The sequence below is a fragment of the Diaporthe batatas genome (genome assembly GCF_019321695.1).
Source record: "Diaporthe batatas strain CRI 302-4 chromosome Unknown Contig00003, whole genome shotgun sequence".
Lineage (NCBI taxonomy): Eukaryota > Fungi > Ascomycota > Sordariomycetes > Diaporthales > Diaporthaceae > Diaporthe > Diaporthe batatas.
In genome coordinates this window covers 625,471-646,538 of record NW_025408550.1, presented here as the reverse complement: position 1 = coordinate 646,538, position 21,068 = coordinate 625,471, and the positions used below count along the sequence as shown (strand labels likewise).

General features: G+C 39.8%; 6 protein-coding genes across 6 annotated transcripts; 5 read left to right on the top strand and 1 right to left on the bottom strand.

Annotated features, from left to right (window-relative positions):
* Positions 1-652: 652 nt before the first annotated feature.
* KVR01_003001 (uncharacterized protein) lies at positions 653-1,634 on the top strand (the record flags this gene model as incomplete). Its single annotated transcript, XM_044785906.1, has 2 exons — positions 653-697; positions 756-1,634. 2 exons carry the CDS (start codon positions 653-655, stop codon positions 1,632-1,634), a joined length of 924 nt encoding a protein of 307 aa, XP_044648016.1.
* Positions 1,635-2,598: 964 nt separating this feature from the next.
* On the top strand, positions 2,599-3,630 carry KVR01_002013 (uncharacterized protein; the record flags this gene model as incomplete). The annotated part of the gene is made up of 2 exons (XM_044794730.1): positions 2,599-2,984; positions 3,060-3,630. The coding sequence occupies 2 exons, from the start codon at positions 2,599-2,601 to the stop codon at positions 3,628-3,630; spliced, it is 957 nt and encodes a 318-aa protein (XP_044647028.1).
* Positions 3,631-12,850: 9,220 nt separating this feature from the next.
* KVR01_002264 (uncharacterized protein) lies at positions 12,851-13,835 on the top strand. The gene is made up of 3 exons (XM_044795008.1): positions 12,851-13,250; positions 13,331-13,538; positions 13,667-13,835. The coding sequence occupies exons 1-3, from the start codon at positions 13,136-13,138 to the stop codon at positions 13,782-13,784; spliced, it is 441 nt and encodes a 146-aa protein (XP_044647279.1). The 5' UTR covers positions 12,851-13,135; the 3' UTR covers positions 13,785-13,835.
* A 1,864-nt stretch (positions 13,836-15,699) lies between these two features.
* On the top strand, positions 15,700-17,913 carry KVR01_002922 (uncharacterized protein). Its single transcript, XM_044785383.1, has 5 exons — positions 15,700-15,979; positions 16,050-16,227; positions 16,287-16,369; positions 16,436-16,886; positions 16,950-17,913. The coding sequence occupies exons 1-5, from the start codon at positions 15,908-15,910 to the stop codon at positions 17,762-17,764; spliced, it is 1,599 nt and encodes a 532-aa protein (XP_044647937.1). The 5' UTR covers positions 15,700-15,907; the 3' UTR covers positions 17,765-17,913.
* A 1,145-nt stretch (positions 17,914-19,058) lies between these two features.
* On the top strand, positions 19,059-19,454 carry KVR01_002891 (uncharacterized protein; the record flags this gene model as incomplete). Its single annotated transcript, XM_044791068.1, has 1 exon — positions 19,059-19,454. The coding sequence occupies one exon, from the start codon at positions 19,059-19,061 to the stop codon at positions 19,452-19,454; it is 396 nt and encodes a 131-aa protein (XP_044647906.1).
* A 466-nt stretch (positions 19,455-19,920) lies between these two features.
* On the bottom strand, positions 19,921-20,748 carry KVR01_002088 (uncharacterized protein; the record flags this gene model as incomplete). Its single annotated transcript, XM_044794775.1, has 2 exons — positions 19,921-20,580; positions 20,641-20,748. The coding sequence occupies 2 exons, from the start codon at positions 20,746-20,748 to the stop codon at positions 19,963-19,965; spliced, it is 726 nt and encodes a 241-aa protein (XP_044647103.1). The 3' UTR covers positions 19,921-19,962.
* Between the last annotated feature and the right edge of the window lie 320 nt (positions 20,749-21,068).

Sequence of the window (21,068 nt, the reverse complement as noted above, 5' to 3'; positions counted from 1 at the left end):
ACTAATTTGATTTCTGAGTTACTTAATACGGGTATACCCTCTGATTATATAGCTATAGATCCCTTATCTCTTAAAGATTTATCTGAGATTGGGGCTCCTAGTGTGCTTTCAGGGAGTGTTGTTCGGGGCCGTGTGGACAGTTTTTCCAGGGCTTTGATGTGAAAGGGACCAGGCCATTTACGCTTGGCGCGAGGCAGTAATGGCGCTACTGGACGATGTTATCTTGAGACAGTACTGACTTCATACCCGTTCTTGCGGATCCTGGACTGATTGGAGCCATGATATCGGCGAGTTATCTTGGGCAACATCAATGGTACCGTTCCCGATCATGGATCCGGGCAGTTTTCACAACCACTCCACGGCTCATTAGCGCCGCCCCGGAAGTGACAGTAACGCGACCAACTGCATATTCATCGATGCGCTAACACAAGGACTTGATTATACCCCAGTCTGAACGGCCAACACAGCATGTGGAAAACCAACGTTCCGGAGCCCGAGTTGGCCAGGCCTGGCCAGGCCTTTCCCAGTCCGGCATGTGTCAGCAATAGCTGAACTTTAGAACGTCGTGACCCCACAGTGAGCTGTTGGCTTGATGTCTCTGGTCGCAGAGGGCTAGTCCTGTCTGCCAGATCGTCGTCCTGCTTGATAAGCCATGTCCCGTACAGTCCTGCGAGCGCTGTCGCCATCCTACACAAAGGTAATTGAACGCCACAACATCGTCTTGGGCAATTCTTTGGTTGATAAAGCTCCCACAGACACGTGCCTTTACATTCGTCTGGAACCACACTCAGCGGCGCAACATGTCTGCTCCATTTTTCCCGAAGCAAGCTGTCAAGTTCGACGGAGCGCTCGCGCAGGAGCTCCAGGGCAACGTGAGCGAAGAGATTGCGCAAGAGCTCCTCAAGGTTGTACCGCCGATCAAGTCGGGGTCCGTGATCCACGACAACGGCTGCGGCTATGGCTCCGTCACGGGTGAGATCATGAAGTCGGGCGTGCCTCTGGACATCAAGATCCACGCGACCGACAAGAGCGACAGCTACCTGGCCAAGCTGCGCGACACGCTGTCGCAGAACCCGACCTGGCCGGTCGAGGTGTCCAACGTCGACGCCAACAACCTGACATTCCCCGACAATTTCTTTGATTTGTCCGTCACCGACTTCCTCCTTCTCGGCCTGGACGACGAGGTCGGTGCCGCCAAGCACATCCTGCGCACCGTCAAGCCCGGCGGTACGGCCGCCATTGCCGTCTGGAAGGAGAAGCCCTGGCAAGCTGCGCTGAAGGAGGCGCATCGGCGGACGCGGGGTGACGACGACCCGATTCCCCCATTTCTCGCCGTGGTTGACTACGACACTGAACATTTCAAGAACATCCTAAAGCAGGCCGGTTACCAGAACACCCAGTTCGTGGAGAGGAGCGCCTGGCTTGAGATGCCTGACCCTAAGAGATGGGCAAGGATTGCCTGGACCTTCCTGGCCACCCCGGCGGGAGGCTGGAGGCAGTCGGACGAGGACACGTGGGACCAGGCCATCGATATAGCGGCTGAAGAGTTTCAGAAGGGGGATTGGCACGTCTACGAGAATGGTGTTCACAAGATCCGCATGGTTGCGACGATTGCTGTTACGGAAAAGCAGTGACTATTCATGCGCAGTAGTATTTGATTATTGATATTGCCGTCTTTATTTGCAAATCGAGGCCGTCACAAAAATGTGTCGTATCATCCCCTATTCTGGTGAAGTTTCGTAAGTACAACTCGGAGCTTGACCAAGACAATCTTCGGGGATTATTGAAGTTTCCCGATAACGCAGCGATACGTTATAGACTTGGTCCCGGGTAGAGCAATTGCTCAAAAGAATTTGGCGGCAGGTAATTTTGAGAGCCGTCCGGCGCGAACCTGGGCATGGGACGTGCGAAACTTTAGAACCAACACCCACATGATGGGCAGCGACACCAACACCCAGGGACACCAAAACCCAGCACCTCGTTTCTTTACCAGAATGAGAAAAAGATCACAGGTTGCGGTTTCTTATCCTTGAGCTACTGACATCCATGATCCAGTAAAGAGCACGAAGTACCCATAGCGCCAGAATCAGAAGACGAAAACATATGTAGTACTGCGTGGTATCGCCAATGCCAGTTTTGCTGATCAAGCAAGTTCAACTGCGTCGATGCAGCCCGAGCAAGGCGCGTCTTGTAGGTACAAAGTGGCATTGGGCGGCTGTGAGTGAAATGGGACCGTGGCCGAGCTCGTGAGGCACAGCTGCCAACCAAACGGTGACCAGAAGGGATGCAACATGAGGGCAGGCCAAGCCGCGGGTGCCGGTTGGTTACATTCAGCTTGTACTAAATCAATATGTTGGTCGGCGCAGACGAAGAAGGCAGCTTATTTGACGCGAAGGAAGCAGCTGTCTGCCTAGCCCTCTTCCTCGCGTGTCTGTCACCTTTCAGATCCCGGTCTTGTTTCACTCTTTCACTATTTGCTCGTGAAGACACCACATACATTTTACATTCATGGGGGATTAGACACGAGACCATCCACCACGCTATTCATTCTTTCCCTTATCATTCAATTACAGTTAATACGAATCAAACCATTCCATCATGTCCTTCTCAGATGTCCTTATCGTCGGCGGCGGTCCTGCCGGGCTCTCGGCCGCCCTCACACTGGTGCGTCAGCGCCACACCGTCAAGCTGTTCGACATTGACGACTGTCGCGCGTACCCTTCGGCGCGTCTTCACGGCGTTTCCGGCTCTGACCACAAGGCCCCCGCCGACAACCTGAACCATTCCCGCGCCGAGCTCAAGCCATACAACACCTACACCCCCATTGCCGCCGAGGTCACCAAGCTGGCCCAGGTCGACGGCGGCTTCGAGGCCACCGACTCCACTGGCAAGACTCACCTTGGCAAGAAGGTCATCCTGGCCAACGGCGTCGAGAGCAAGTTCCCAGACATCCCCGGCTACGCCGAGGCCTGGGGCAAGGGCATGTAGGTTTTCACTTCCCCATATATATCCGATCAGCCTGTCGGCTTGTCTCCTAACGAATCTGCCCACCACACCAGCTTCCACAACCTCTTCGCCCAGGCGTACCAGGAGGACCCCAGCAAGGTGCACGCGGGCGTGCTGGCGGTCGACTGGATCGCCATGCCGCAGTTCACCTTCCACATGTCGCACATGACGAGCCAGCTCGCGGGCAGCGTGACCATCTACACGCACGGCAACGAGGAGCTGGCCAAGCAGATCGCGCCGACGCTGGAGGGCAAGCCGTGGAAGGCCGACACGCGCAAGATCGCCCAGATCTCCCTCATGTCGCCCGACGGCACCGCCGTCGACATCACGTTCGAGGACGGCAGCGCGGCGGCCGCCGAGGCGTTCCTGGGCCACGCGCCCATGACGCAGGTGCGCGGCGCCTTCCAGGAGCAGCTCGGGCTCAGGATGGGCCAGACGCCCGGCGAGTACGAGACGCACGGCTTCTTCCAGGAGACCAGCGTCAAGGGCGTCTACGCCGCCGGGGACGCCATGAGCATGTTCAAGGTCTGGCCTAACGCGATTGCCAGCGGGGCCCAGGCCGCCGCCGGCGTGGCCGTCAAGCTGCAGGAGGAGAAGTGGAGTCTCCCGCCCATCTTCCCGTAGGGTCCCTATAGACTATGTAGTTAGCGGCTATATAGGTCTTGATGACACAGGTTTGGAAATGATTTAGCCGGAAATCAAGTGTAATGTCTTTCATGCTTCTTGTGGCTATTCCCCGTTTTCAGTACTGTGGGCATGAAATCCCTGAAATCTCAAATGTCCCACATATCTATCATAGGGCTGAAAGTAGCGAGCTGAACATTCTATGTTTGTCTACCGCGACTCTCCACTACTCCTGCAATTGAACTTCTATGGGCAATCTCGTAGCAACTTTTACGCACGAATCTCAGCCGGGTGGCCAATCCATTTATGTAGCTCTGCCCGCCCAGATGGCACGCAGCGGATAAAGCCCGCCCATGGCCTTGAGCTCCTCCTCCAGGTCACTGCTCATGGAATCGAGCTTCTCTGGTGCCAGTAGCCGCGGGGTTTGAAAGTCTTAAAGGCGTAGGCATAGTCCCAACAAGCGGAAGTCACGACAAGAGGCGTACAACTCTTCAGCGAGGGATTTCGGGGCTCTTTGACCTGCCAAGAACAGCTCCGAGGTTTCTTACAATCACAGCATTCGTCAGGCCCATCAACGCGTGGAGCTCTGGTCCGTTGCCTTCCAGTAGCTTGTTCGTGGCTTCACCAAACCGTATCCAGCCACCGGGCTTAATCAAGGCACCGATTGATGGACTCAACGGCTCTCTCTCTTTACCGCCGCCAGCAACGAGTACGACTCGCTGGTGGACGAGGTTGAATCGGCCCTGCCAGCCTTCGGGCCAGGGTTGATTGATATCCTGAACTTGATAGGATGTCCCTCGTGCTGGGTTGTCTGGGAAGTCGGTCGGATTGATATCCACTCCCACAAACTGGTGGCCAGTGGACTTGGTCGAGGACGCGAGGTCGGGAATCCAAGTGCCTGCATGGAAAGTTAATAGCCACTGCCCAAAAACCAAATCGTGTCCGCCTATTCTTCAGCACTTGGAGTCTGGCCCATGGCGCCAGTCTCAGAGAACATCACTTTTAGGCATGTTATGGGCCTAGAGCCATGTTCAATGCGCAGCACAGAACATTGAGACAAAACAAGACCTCCCATCATTGAGAGCATGATGAATCAAATGGACTACATTGCGAACTTTTAGTAGGCTTTGTGTTGAAGAGCAGCGATTTTATAAGAATAAAGGGATAGATTTCTATTAACTATAGACCTATCTAGGAGGGAAAGGACGGTCCCTTTTATAAACAAAAGTAAGTCCTCTAAACACCCCCTAAAATACTATAGAAATCAAAAGAAATAAGCATTCCTTATATAAGTTAGTACCTTATATTTAAAGAACTAAAATAATAATTATATTAAACTATAAATAAATATAAAGCTATTAATAAATAGAGTATTTTAATAATTCTTTAAAAACTAAATATATATAATTATTTAAATAGCTTCTTATAAAATATAAATATTTTTAGCCTAATTTTAAGGATTTATTATTAAAAACCTTTATAAAAAATAAAACTTAATAAATAATTATAATTATTAATATTTTAATTAAATAAAACTTTTATAAAAGCTTAATTTATAAATATAAAATATAAATTATATATATATTAATAATTTTTAATTTAATTTATTAAGTAAAATAAAAACTAAAAGTTTAAAAGTTTAATTATATTAATAATTAAACTTAAAACCTTTAATATATAATTATAATTATTTTATTAAAAATTTAATAGTTATATTTATATATTATTATATTTATTTATATATAGGTATATTTTTATATAATTTAATTATTATATTTAAATTATTATATTATATATATTATAAATTTATAAAATATATATAAATTTATAGGTTATAAGTATAAATAGGTATAGTAGTTATAATAATATATAGTATATTATATATTATAAGTTAAAAGTTATTTTAAACTTTTATTTTAAGTTATTTTAAATTTTATTTAATAATACTTTTAAAGTTTACTTAATATATTTTTAATATATTTATTAATAGTTTATAAAATATAAGAAAAATTTTATTTTTAATAAAATTTTTAATAGTTAAAATCTCTTAATATATATAGTTAATTATAGTTTTTAAAAGAAAATAATCTATTTATAAAAGTAAAATGAAATATTTTTATTAAAAAGCTTATTATTTTTAGAAAATATTTCTTTTATTAAGTATATTATAATAGATATTATAGTTTATTTATTTAAAATATTTCTTTTATTTTAAAACCCTTTTATATATATTTAAAATATTTTTATATTTATTTTTATATAAATTATACCTTTCTTTAACTAACTTAAATTTTTATTTAACTATAAGTTTTATTAACTAATTTATAAAATTATTTTTATATTTATTTTAATAGTTTTAATTAAATTTTCTTTAATTATATATTTATTAAAGTAATATATAATATTTATATATTTAATTTATTTATAAAATACTTAATTTTTAATTAATTTTAAAATAATATTATTATTTTTATATATTTTACTTTTAGGAATATTATATTCTAATTTTAAAGAATTATTAAAATAATTTAATAAATTATATAAATAAATTTCTTTTAATAGCTTTTTAAAGTTATATATTTAACCTTATAAATACTTAATATAAGTGTTTTTATTATTAAGAGAACTAACTAATAAAGTTAAATATTTTTTATTTTTAATAAATAAAAATATATAATTTAAAATAAATTTTCTATTATTTATATTATTACTTTAATTTAAATTATAATAATTTATTAAATATAAAGTATTTTTATTTAAATATTAGAATTTTTATATATATTAAAAAATTTTAATAAATATTTTATAATTTATTTAATTTTTAAAGTATTTTTATTAAAGTTAAATATATATTTAATTAATTTAAATATTAAAAATATATATTTAACTTAATTTTAAACTAATATATAAAAGAAAGTTTATTTATTATTAAAAGGCTTTTATTTTTTTAAAGGTTTAATTTATTATTTTTTTAAAGCTTTTTAAAAGTATAAGGTATTAATTTTAGTTTTATTTTAATATTATTAATATAATTATTTTTAAAGTTATTCAATTTTATAAGAATTTTAAAAGTATATTAATTTTAATTTATAGTAATAATTTTATTATTTTATTAATTTTAATATTATTTTTAGAAACTATTTAATTCCTTTTAGAAATTTAAATTTATATTTTTAAATATTAAAAATTAAATTATTTATAATATTTAAATTAATATTTAAAACTATTAAATTATTTATATAATATGTAAATATCATTTATAGATTTATATTTATAAATATATTTTTATTATAAAATATTTTTAAATTTAATTTTTATTAAAATATTAGTTAAATATTTATATTATAATAAAATATTTATTTAAGATTATATATAGCTTTTAATAATAAAGTAACTTTATTTTTGTATTTTTTTATTATATATAAGGTTAAAAGTTTTATATATATTTTATAATTTATATTAAAATATAAAAAGTATTTTTATATTATATTTTAATATATACTAGCCTTTATTAATTATTATAATTAATAGTATATTATAAATCTTTAATTTATAAATAGTTAAAAAATTTTAAAAATCTATTTTAAATTATTAGTTATAATTATAAATAATCTATTTAGTTTTATATTTAATAGTTTTTTTTATTAACTATTTAATTAAATTTTATTATATTAAGATTATTTATATATATTTTTTTAATATTTATTTATTAAATAATATTATTTTTATTTTTAATAATATAGTTATTTTATAAAATTTTATTCTTTTAAATTATTTTTTTATTTATTATAAATTTAAGTTATAAATTTTTTAAAAAATTTAATATTTTTTTATATTAAAAGATTTAATTATAATATTAACTATTATAATAATAAAAGAATTATTAAAATTATTTATAATAATATTTATATAAATATTTTTAATAAAATATAGTTCTTTATACTTTATTATTATTTTATTTTCTATAAAATTTCTTCCTTTATAGGAATTTTTTCTAAATTTTATCTTTTTATAGGTATTTCTTTCCTTATAAGATTTTTAATATTATTTTTATTTTTAAACTTATTAGATTTATTAAAAACTTTCCTTTTAAAATTTATATATTTTATATTAATATAGGTTTATTAATTTCTATATTCTAAACTTTATATATATATATTTTAAGAATATAATCTATTAAAAACTCTTTTATTCCTAACTTTTAGTTTAATTTTATATTTATTATTATTATAATAAACTATAAAACCTTAAATTCTTATATTATTAATATTAAATATTTTATTATTTTTATTTTATAAAACTTTTAAAATTTAAAAGGTATATAGAGTTATATTATATAAATATATAATAGTTTTAAAAGTATTTCCTTATAATATATATAGTAAATTAAAAGCTATTATTAAATTTTAAATTTTATTTATTATAATAAAATTTAATCTTTTATAACCTTATTAAATTCTTTTATATATATAAAAGTAATAAAATAATATATATTATTTTATTAAATATAAATTTAAATTTTTATTAATAAATTTAGTTTTATTATTAAAAAAATTCTTTAATAGTTTTATTATTATTATTCTCTTTTTATTTTTAAAGTTTTTAAAGATTTTTAAAATTTTATTTTTTTAATAAATATTTATATAAGTATTTAATTTTTATTAAAATAGAATATAATATTTATATTATTATATATAAGTGTAAATAGTTTATTTATATTATTATATATTTTTAAAATATTATATTTTTATTATTTAAATTTTTTTATTATATTTAATTATATATTTAACTTATAAATAAATATTATATTTAAAGGTTTATAAAGTTTTAATAAAATTTTAATATTTATTTTATTACTTTTAAATATTTATATAAATAAAATAAGGCTTATATAATTTAAATAATAATATTAATAATATATATTATTTAAAGAAGTTATTTTCTTTTAAATAATAAAATATTTATTTATATATTATTATAATTATTATTAAATATTTTAATTTTAATATAATATAAATTATTTTTATATTTTTATTTATAAGTTTATTAAATTTAATAAAATAAAGTTTAACTATATTTTCTTTTAATATAATTTATATAATATAACTTATAATACTATAATTAAATATATTTAAATTTAATAAAGATATATAATATATATTTAATATTTTAAGTTTATAATTATTATTTAAAATAATATATTATTTTCTTTTAATATATTTAATATTTATTATATTTATTTTACTTTATTTAATTTTTATTTATAAATTTTAATATTTTAAATAGTTTTTATTATATAAACTAATTATATTTACTTTATTATTAAATATAAATTTATAAATATAATTTCTATATAGTTTTATATTTTATATTAATTATTATATTTATTATAGGTATATAAAAGTATAAATAATATTTATTTTATTTAAAACTTAATAAGTTAATATTTTAAAATTATTAATTATTTTACTTATATTTATTTTATTTATAAATAATTTATATAGTATATAAATAGTAATAATTTTTAAAATTTTCTTTTAATAAATCCTTTTATTTTTTTATTTTTAATTTATTAAAAGGATTAATATCTTCCTCTTTTAATTTAATAATTATAAAAATAATTTATTAATTTTTTAATTTAATTTAATTTATTAAAATTTAGTTTATATATATAAATATTTTTTTATTTTATTTTTAAACTTTTAATATTTTATTAAAGTTAAAAATAGTAATTTTCTTTAATATATTTCTTTAAATTATAATAAAAGTACTTTATAATTTCTTTTTTATTATTATTATTATTTTTATAAATAATACTTTTATAAAAGAGTTTCTTTTAATTTATTTATTAAATTAATAAATAAAATATTAAATATGTAATTTTAAAATCTTTTTTAAACTTTATATAATATTTTATATAAATCTTTTATAATTATTATTAAATAAGTTTAATATTTAAATAATAATCATTTATTTAAAAATTAATATTATTTATTTTTAAATTTTTAATTAATTATTTAATTTTATTTAAATATTTTTATAATATTAAATTTTTTAAAAGATATTTTAAAGTTTTTTAAAATTAAATATTTTATAATAAATTTATTAGGTTTATAAAATTTTTAAAAGTATTTTAAAACTTTATAGTAATATTTTTATATTTTATATATATAAAAGATCCTTTTAAATATTAAATAAATTAAAATATTAACTTTATAGTTTTTATTAATTAAAAATTTTATAAATTATTATTATTTTTAATTAAGCCTTTTTTATAAAAAATTATAGCTTTTATATTTTAATATAGATAATTTTTATATTAAATAATTAAAGAATATTATATTTCTTATATAAAGTTATTAAAAATTTTAAATTTTTATAAAGGAAAAACTTATATTATAAAAATAAATTAAAAACTTTATATAATAATATTTCTTTTTTAAGTATTTTTTTAATATATTTAATATATTTTTAATTTTTTATAATTTCTTTTATAAAAGTTTTATTTATTTTTAAAATTAAAATATTTTTATAATTTTTAATTATATTGAATATAATATAATAAATTAAAAGTTATATTTAATAATAAAGTTATAAATTTTAAAAATATTTTATAAAATTATAATAATAATAATTTTATAATAATATTAAAAATATTTTAAATATTTTTTATAAATTAAATATTAAATATAATATATATTAACTTTATTTAAATATTAAAATTAATTAAAATAATTAATTTTAAATAAATTATAAAATTTAAATATTAAAATATTATTAATAGGTACTTTAAAAGATTTAAAGTTTTATTAATTAATTAAAATAATAATATAAATATTATTAAAAAGTTAAGGAAAATTTAAGGTTTTAAATAATATTTTTATAAAAATTTAATTAAAGATTTATAAAGTAAGAATTTAAAAAGTAGGATTAAAAGGAGAATTTTTAATAAAGTTTTAAAATTTTTAATAAAAAATTAATTTATAAGCTTTTAAGGAAAATTAAAAAAGTTATATAATAATTTATTAACATTAAAGATTTAAATAATTAAAAATAATATAATTAAAATTTATTTATTAAAATAAATTAAATAATATACTTTATAATAAAATAGATTTTATAATAATAAAATAATTAAAAATATTTAAAGTTAATAATATTAAAAATAAATATAAATAGTTTAAAATATTCATTAACTTTAATTTAAAAGAATAAAGTTTAATTAATTTAATTAAAAAGTAATTAAAGAATTTAATTTAATTAAGTATAAGTTTAATAAATTTAATATAATAGATTAATTTTAAAATAAATAAATTAAGTTTATTATAATTTAATTAATTTAATATTAAATTTATAATTTATAAAAATAAAGGAATAAATTTTATTAATTATAAACCTATTTAAAAAAGAGAATAATCCTTTATATAAATAAAAGTAAGTTTTTTAAATATTTATTAAAATATTATAGAAATTAAAAGAAATAAGTATTTCTTATATAAGTTAATACTTTATATTTAAAAAACTAAAATAATAGTTATATTAAACTATAGATAGATATAGAGCTATTAATAAATAGGGTATTTTAATAGATTTATATACCCGTCTTAGAGCTTATACATCTATTTCAACCCTAAACTAAATGATCTCCATTTAGCTTATCAAAACTTTTAAAATAGACAATAAAACCTTTAGGGCTACCAGGGTAAAAGGGGCAAGGCCTTGTGGGAGGAGATGAGCTGATGCGCTGGGCCAGAGGACCTCTCGAACATGTGAGGGGGTTGATTGCAGCCTGGAGCGTGGAGGAGGCCCACCGACAGGAGACGATCAGATAAGAACGACAAAGCTCTAGACACCCGACCCCCAGTCGAGGGAGATGTTGTCAGAATGGCCCTGGTCGCATCACTAAATGTATCCGGATAGGGGTGGTGTATTCTGATTAAGCCCTTCACTCTAAGCTACCCTAGGGTAGTACTATTAATCGCTATTTCTAAGCCTAGAGGACTAAACTACCTATTTTATGTCTCTAGGTCACGAACAAGTTAGTTCTTCTCTTTAGCTCTGATTGGAAGTGGTTAGTGTGCTTAGTTATAAACGGGTGTGTATGCTCCGAAAACAGGTGTGCATATCTCTAGTCTCTCATGGATGTTTATAGATTGTTGTTGGAGCAGGCAAGTCACCACTGCATGACAGTTGCAAGCGGTCGGTGGGTCTTTACTGACGCATGATCGAGCTAATAATGTGGACTCGAATTTATTACAGACCATGGGCGAGGACAAGCAAACTCCTGCTCCTGCCCCGGTTGTATGTAATGGTGAACAATTCGGCTGTCCTACAAAACCCGAACCCTAGCACAATATCGCAGAATTCGTCTCCCGAAGTCTCCGAGGCGATCATTCGAGTTTCTGGAAAGCAGCGCAGGGTGCCTGGTGCGTCTCCTGAGTGCTGTGGACGACCATTGATCCATGTAAGAGCCAGCTATATGACCCAAAGACAACCAGTGCCAATCGACTTGATCGTAGCACATGTACCTGTGAGGTCAACTTGAAGACCAGCCTGGACTGGCTGATCTGGCTAATAAGACCCGGCTAGATGATTTTCAATGTAAGTGTAACATCGTGTTTGCTGGTAGGGCTGAAAAGCAGGGGTAAGTGCCGGGCGTCGGCACTCCGCCAATGCGAGGCACGGGGAAATATGCCGCAGCGTGCAAATTGAACGTAGCTGTTGCGATGAGCACTCGAGATCAACCTTGGGGTCCAGCTCGAACACCGTGCTTGGCGCGAAACAAAGTTAGTGGTAATAATTATCCGGCCTACCCATGTGCAAGGGCCATCCTTGGGAGCCGGCCAGAATAGACGTCCAGGAACCACCGGAGCCACGCCAACAGCGAGGCCTCGAACACGAATAGCAACAACAGGAGCAACGAGAATGCCCCGAAGAAGGGAAAAAGAAGCAATTGCGGGACAGCCTAGAGGTCTTGGGTAGGTGCGGGTAGCGCCGATCCCGTCCCACCAGGTACCCTAGGGTAGACGCTGTGCCCCTTGGGCCGGCAGTTGGGCTAGATCGCGGGCTCCAATGTAAATGCAACCGTGGCGGTTCCGGGGGCCCACTACCGCACTGGCTGGGCTGACTTTGTTTCGTGCGAACCCACCCGCTCCAATTTAAGTGGCACTCTAAGCTTGTTCCGTAGAGTCATGGAATAGGGACAACCTCACCAAGCCTTGCTATCGCTGCCCCTGAGCTCATCTTAGCGATATGACCATACGTAATTGTCGTTCGCATCGTTCATCAGAATGCGGGATGGACAATCCGGCGTCTTCGGATGCCTGTGAGGGTTTGCTTGTTATAAAGTCAAGCTGATCTTCTTTGTTCTTGGACTTGATTTGACTCTCATCAAGCACCATCCAACTATCGTCACTCGTGATCAACAACTTCAGCAACTTCAGCCAGTTCAGCCAGTTCAACTACATTCACTTACAATCAACAACTTCAACTTGAACCAGCCAAAATGCATTTCACCAGCTTCTTCACCGTCCTGGCCGCCCCGGCCATGGTCCTGGCCACCCTCGACCCTGCCCTGTCCAACACCAAGGGCAAATGCCCTGCCGCTCCCGCCTGCTCCCGTGAGTGACGTGCCCCCACACGATCATCGTCTGATCGCCAAGATTGATTGAATACTGATAATATCTTTGCGCAACAACAGCCACCAAGGTGTCCAAGGCCATCCAGGCCCCCGAGTGCTCCCACAACACCCGCGTGTCCGGAAAGCAGACCTTCGCCGTCTTCGTGACCGACCACCAGTACGACAAGAGCCACGGCGCCCCCTACGGAACGTGCAGCGCCTACACGTGCACGCCCCCAACGAGCTCCGAGATGAAGGCCAGTGCCGACTGCTGGACCTTCTTCTGGACGTGAGTGCACACTCCACCCCACATACCCCCCCTCCCAAAACGAGTTCCATCCCCCGTCATTTCTTGTGTGCCGTATTATGAGACTCTCCTGGCAGTATAGCAGAGGCTGACGTTTCTTTGTTCTGCAGCGGCAAGGGCGAGAAGAGCGGAGAGGGCGCTGGCTGCATCAAGTCTCCCGACGACGGCACCTGCGGCTGCGAGAACTCGGACGGCAAGTTCGTGTACGGCGGCAGCAACTGCAAGTAAGCCTGCTCGGTTGCGGCGGCTCGCTTATGGGCTGGATGTTGTTTCTTGTATAAATATTACTTAGAATGCACAAAATGTCAACAGGGTACTGTCAATAGAGTACTCACGAAGCTTCGATAATCCTTGGCGCAGCTGCAAGCTCGCCCCAGGCTCTATCACACTGATGCTTTCATCGCACGTGTGTGGTGTCAGGCGGATCTGTGACATGGAGCCGGGAAGAGTCCGTGAAATCCTGGCCTCTCTTGGCTCATGCACGTGTGGACTAGAGATGTGTTGTCCCAGAACTGAACTGCGCAGCGACATAGATGCTAGGGCTAGGGTGGTTGCCTGTTTCGATCTGGATCTGCACACGCGCGCTGCCTCCCCCCCCCCCCAAGAGCGTCACATTGGCTCGTCACGGCAACTCGTGGGTTGGCCATCCAATAAGAGAGGTATACCCTATATGCATCGAAGCTCTGTCATTAAACAGGTTCCAGCCCAGGAGTTGGTGACCTCAGGTGCTGAGCATTTGCTCCAAATGCCATGGCTTGCCTTTAAGTACCTAGGCGTGTTTCCTGTCACACGTCTGGAGCGTCCTATGCGCCAGCGCGTTGCATATTCAGGTATGCCGGTTGACTCACCCATTACTATTCTCAAGAATGGATGACAAATGAATTCAGCTGTCCAGCTTGAGGTTTCCTCGGTCGTCCGGTACTCACCTATCGCAGACCCGTATTCGACAGCTTGAACATACGAAAAGCGATATGCACTCACTGAGCATACATAGGTAGGTAAGTGTTACGCATGTGTCATGTTCAGTCGGACATGGATTTCCACGCCTGGGCATCCTCAACATTAAGTCTTCATGTCGTGAGACAAGGGAGTAACATGCAACCTGAAGGTCAAGCTCGGCAGGTAATACTACCTGTGGCTGATGGTTGTATGCGTGCTTGACCAGATCTGGCGACCGAACAAGGTTCGGTCCGAGACCATGGCCGCGGCAGGGCGTTCCAGTCTGCCGCATGACTTCCCAATGGTTTATACGAGTGTTCAATCTGCATTCAACGCTCTGTACGGATTCAAACATATGGGATGAGTATCCGCATACTGCTAATCATGAAGCCGAGGATGAGAGTCAAAGACAGGACCAACACTTCTCATGGCGAGCCGTGCGAATGTTCTCTCCTTCCGGAAATCCTGTCCCAAGGACTGGCTTCCCGCAGTCGCAACTGGACCATGCATGCTTTCCCAAGCCAAACCACGGACGACCCAGGTTCCACAGCCTCCCCGTCCACAAGACCTGGACAAGGAGCAATGCCCCGCCCTGAGGTTCCAAGGTTCCACAGACTGAGCCATTCAGGTCACTAGTTCGGGATCTGAGAAGCCCCCATCATGATTAAACCCACTCGACATTGAACCTTGTTTCGCAGTGGTAGCAATCGCACTCTGACACCCAGCCAATCACATCCGTGGAGGCGCCTGCGAATGCGGAAACCCATGGACTGTATGCACGCCATCGTCTTGGCATTGGGGTGCAGGATATCATCCAAGCATGGTCAGCCCTTGATTGTGGATTTACCTCTTCCTCGATGTCAAAGACTTTTGCATGCAGATGCCCCGCTTCATAGGCGAGGGCACGACAACAGCCTACCAAGCTCATTCTCATCGGTAAGAAGACCACCGCGACGACGACGGCGACGCTGTTGGCCATGCATGCGTCGCAGTGGCCAGTGCTCAAGGTGTGAGTATCTGCAGGACCCAATATTCTGATGGCTCGTTGGTAGCCGGCGTGCCCTCATTTATGACAGATTTATACAGCCCCTGATCCACTGGGGCACGAGTACATACTAGTTACTAATCACCGTGGTACCAGTTGCACTAATCGCAATCGCACTCGCTTAAATACTGGGCCTCGCTTCCATGATAACCTACGCCATGGCAGACCTCGGCTCCCCATAACCTACCTCCCTGCATGAAGAATTCCCACAATCACCGTGGCGGAGGTAATAAAAATCCGCTGGCGCGACCTGGGCATGCTGCCCGGTCATCCGCGCAAAAACCATAAGATCATCTTGACCCATTCCGGCTGAGACCAGTCGTGGTGTTGTGCGCGCGCAGCCAGCACACAGCTTGAGCCCGACGAAATGGAAGTGATCAGCAACGCAACGTTGCCGTACCCGCCAGAGGCTATTAGCTCGCCTTGGGCTCTGTCTCGAGTACGATGGCCTCCTTTTCCCCCCGAGGAACCTCTATCAGATCAGCCGAACTAACCACATTATCTGTCAGCTGGCGTTGCAAATATGCATCCTCGCAGTTTTCAGCATCTGCATCAAGCGGCTTTACTTCCATCCTCTCTCAAAGTATCCGGGACCATGGTATCACGCAGTGTCCGATCTTCCCTTTGTCGTCTCGCTGTTATCAGGACGGCAGTTTGCATACCACAAGAAGCTGCATGATAAATATGGTAGGGCGCCTTCACCGTTGTTCCATTTGTATCGAAAGCGCTCGGCTCACATCTGGCAGGTCCCGTCGTCCGGCTTGCCCCAAACGAACTGAGCTTCATCACCCCTCAGGCGATGGAAGACATTTTTGGATATGGAACCAAGGTATGGTAGACTGGAAGGCTGGACGCGCTGCTGTATGGCGGCTAAGCTGACAGTAATGTGTCCTAGAAAGGAATGTCGCCCACTGAAAAGGATCCCCGTTTCTCGCTGGCCACCAAGATGAAGCCTCCACACGGGCTCATCACTGCTCCCAAGGACGACCATGCTCGCCTCCGCCGGGGGCTGGCCTCCGTCTTCACCACTTCCGCCCTCATCCAGCAAGAAGTCATCGTCCAGTCCCACGTGGATGAGCTCATCGCCGCATTTTCGAGCGCCTGCGACGGAAGTAAGGACGGCAGCGCGGTAGTTGACATGCAGCTTTGGGCAAACTTCCTCGCCTTCGACGTGATTGGGTCTCTTACTTTCGGCAAGGCGTTTGGATGTCTCAAGGCGGGAGGTGGCGAGAACCTCGACTTTGCTAGGTCATTGAGGCATATCATCACCATGGGCCCCTACGAGCAGGCCGCGAGCAGGCTTGTCGGACTGAACTCCCCGTTGCAGCCATTGGTGTGCAAGCTATGTAGGCATTTTCTGATTGAAATGCACAAGGTGTTGATGCAACTGCTAACTTCAGATGATGCAGTGGCTGATAAGACCGTCTACGAGACCCGCATGAAGTCATACGGGAGGACCTTCGGCGCCGTTCAAGCAAGAGTCGCTGCCGGCGTAAAGGAGGACCACAAGGACTTCGTATATCACATCCTAAAGAACAACGAGAACCGACATCTCCTGTCCGAGGGCGAGATCATGGCCAACCTGGCGGGCTTCATAATAGCAGGGGGCGAGACCGTGGGGCTCACGCTGACGCTGTGGGCATACTGCATGGGGACGCACCGGGAGGCCTACCACAAGCTGCGCGACCTGATCCGCGGCACCTTCGCCCGGGCCGAGGACATCAGGTGGACCGCCCTCAAGGACATGGACTACCTCAACGCCGTCATCCGCGAGACGTTCCGCCTGCCCCTCTTCGGGACCGTCCAGCGCCTCCGCGTCGTGCCGCCGGGCGGGATGCCCGTCGACGGCCACATGCTCCCCGGCGGCACGACGGTGGCCATCTCCGAGTACGCCGCCACGCACCACCCGGACAACTTCAAGGACCCGGACGAGTTCCGCCCCGAGCGCTGGCTCGACACCGACCCGGCCACCATGGACGCCCTCGCCCTCTCGCGGCCCTTCTCGTACGGGCCCCGCGACTGCATCGGGAAGAACCTCGCTGGTATTGAGGTGCGGCTGGCGATCGCGCACGTCATCTGGAACTTTGACCTGGAGATCGAGCCTATCGAGAATGGGGGGCCCAACTGGGCTTGGGACAAGGAGGGTGATTGGAAGCATGTCAGCGCTGTGGCTGGGCCGATGTTCGCTCCGCTGTATGTGAAGTTCACAAAGGTCGTGAGGTAGTTCAGGCTCGGGGCGCCATTTTGTTCCGTACTTTTGTCCGGCTTCTCGGGATGGTATCATGTGCATATTCAGGGGCTCCTCGGCGGTGTACCTTGGTATTTCTGGGTATTTCTTGGAAGTCGCGAATGAATCGGTATTGATGGTCCGAGCTGCATCTCGACCCTCGCAGGACATCGTCACGCTTCAGCCTGACTTGAACCCGTCGTGTATTTCACCAGCACGTACTTAGTATGGGGTGGATCTGGCCTCCGTTGCCAACGGTCTGCACGGTGCGGGAAGTCGGGCCGCCGTTGCTGGGTGGTCTGACAACCTTGGAAGGTGTCAATGCGACAAGCTTTTGTGAAGCGGCCCCCATGTCGGCGGTACAAGCAGAGGATGTCAGCGTCGGGAGCTAGTAGAGGAAAGACTGGCTAAAGCCGCCTCAGGGTCTTGGAAGGAGGCTTCGGCATACGAACTGGGTGCCGAAGCGTGCCTGCAATGAGCCAAGGCATACGCATAGGTACTGATGTATTGATTAATGGATGTAAATAACTCGGGTATAGCTTGGTGTGCCTTTACTGGTAAACATGATGAGCGGGGAAATCGCAATCCTCAGACGAAGCCTCGTCGGACGAACTATTCTGGTTATTGGAACTAAACCACAACGGTGGTGAAATTCCCGTGCGCAAGGGGAAAGTGAACACTATGCCGTTCTGCCAAGATAACGTGGCATACTCAAGAACAGATGGTGAGAATGGCTGGAGGAGTTCGCACTAAGCGGGACAGCAGGCTAGTGTTTCGGCAGTCGAGTCTTAGTAGATTCTCTAGTCTTGGCGTACAGTTCAGAAGTCTAGCCCTGCGTCTTTCAAGGACGCGCGCGGCTCTGTCCTGGCTTGGCATGCCGAGCTCTGTCCAGGTTGAGGCTCAACTCCATCCCGCATCGCAGACGCGAGCTAAGAACGGCAGTGATGCATGCCAAGGAAAGCCCCAAAATGAGTCCCAGGCGTCGATGCTTTGCTGAGTACACGATGAGGTTCACCATATTTGGACTTTGTCATCAGCCATGCTCCAAAGATAAAAGGAGCCAGTTCCTTTCACCACAGCGATCTTCATTCACTCACTCACTCATTCATTCATTCATTCATTCATCATCATCATCACTCAACAAGAACAGCATCAACAAGAGCACCATTCTCATAACAACCACTTCACCTTCTCAGCTCAGTATCAAGCCACCCATCGCAAAACTTGCAGAAGCACATCGACAAATTTCCACCACAGCTTTCCACCCAACCAACTCCAAAACCCTTTCAAAATGCAGTTCACCAGCATCCTCCTCACCATCGCCTCCATCTCCGGCCTCGCCATCGCCGCCCCCCAGGACATCATCGCAAGGCAGTCCGGCATGGAGAGGGTCAACTCGATCCTCCGGGACGCCAGGACCGGCGCGATGGAGCAGATCGAGGTCGGAGGCGGCCGCGGCCGCAAGCTGACGAGCACGCCCTGCAGCGTGTCCTGCTCGCAGTGCCAGACCGGCGCGGTCACCACCGCCGTGGCCGATATTGCCCTCTGCGGCGTCGCCGCCCTGGCCACGGAGGTCCTCACCGCCGGCGCCGCGACCATCCTCGAGGTCACCGGCTTCGTCGCCTGTGAGGCTAGGGTCATCGGCGAGCTCAACAAGGGCGAGGCTGAGTGTGCCAGCTTGCCTTAGGACTTTCTTTTCCGGCCGGCATTGATGCAGAATGGTGTCGGGGAGCGAGCTGGTAAGTTGGCGGAGCCTTGTACTGCTATGCTGGGACAGGAGGAAGTCAAAGTTGATCTTATGCTGGTTTCAACGGGCCCGGACCAGCGCTGAGGTTAGACAATTGTTTGTATTCAGGTATAGAGCTTTTGTGACAGTATGTGATTTTCCCTTTCTCTTTTAGTATGGCTTTGTATCACAACAGAATAGAAATCAGTTTTGTTTATTTACTATTTTTACTTCGTGCTGAATTTGTATTGGGGTGTTCACTACCAATTAGGACGGTCACTTGATTATTATCTGACAAATCACATGTGGGTTGCAACAGCAAAGTCGCGTACTAGGATCTTCCCAAGCGTTGTCTTATCGAGGTAATTGACGAAACGGAGTGTCCGACTTGGGATGTTCGCAAGCTTGGAATCCTCCACTGGTTCCGTTGAAGGCTAGGCCCTTCGGGTCAGCGATGAATACCCAAGCATCACGCCGACTCCGATTTCGATGGCTCCTCATCCTCTTCTTCCTCTTCGATAGGATCATTTCGATAAGCAATTGGTATCGTCCACCCCATCTTCTTAAAAGCTTTTCGCAACTTTTCTCTCCTGGCTTTCTCGTCTATTACCGGTCGATAAACTGACTCCTCCGTGTCCCGGTAGAAATCTCGGAACTCCCACCACCTATTCCCATTGGCGGCCCTCCATGGTATTCCATGGTCGACGTCCTCCTTCCGATGCTCTAAAGATGGATATGGCGACTGATCGAACACCAGGCGTAGCGCATGCCACGGCTCTGTGTCCCTTGGTGGCTTGGAAGGTTTTCCCACACAAACCAACCAGTCACGCGAATAAAACCTCCCTTTGGCTAGTTCTATCTTAAATATCCTTGGCTGGAATGCAGTGTCGAACAGATTCGTCTCATTCACCCATCCTGGTGGAATGTTATCCATGGCTCGCTTTGTGAGGGTGATCTCAACATCAAGGGTGACTTGGAAATCAGTGCTCATATCGGTTTTCTGTTCCAAGACCGTAGAACAATCCCCAATGGGAGTCCAATCAATCTCGGCTGCAATAAAAAGAGCGGCCTCAATACCGCACACCAACTAAGGTCCAGTCAGTGGAACCTGATCACGCACAGTGATAGCATTGTGGAGCTAACTTACATGTCCTGTACCGTTCTCTTGAAATCTGATAGAAGACCCAAGGAAAACGGGCCAAGTCCACCAGTCGCAGAAGATAGACTTCACAGTTGTCTCACTGGCAGTGGCCATTGCGAGATTTCTGGCTCAGGGACAGATGACAGGCGAGGTGGGTACGATGTGCGAGGGAGACACATAGAGGGTGAAAGAGGTTGAGATGAAGCAGCAGATCTGCTTGTTGGTTCGACAGGTTTTGTGTCCCGGGGGAGTGTGGGGCCTTTGCCAGCGCAGGGACTCAAACTGTGGAGGAATCGACCGGTTGGTCGGCGGCAGCCTAAATTCATACTCCACCTGCTCTCTACACGGTGGCTCTGGTACCTAGAAATCTTTAGTAATGTCTGACTCTGAGGTATGTACGGTCATGGTACAAATACTGTATCAATGATTACGGC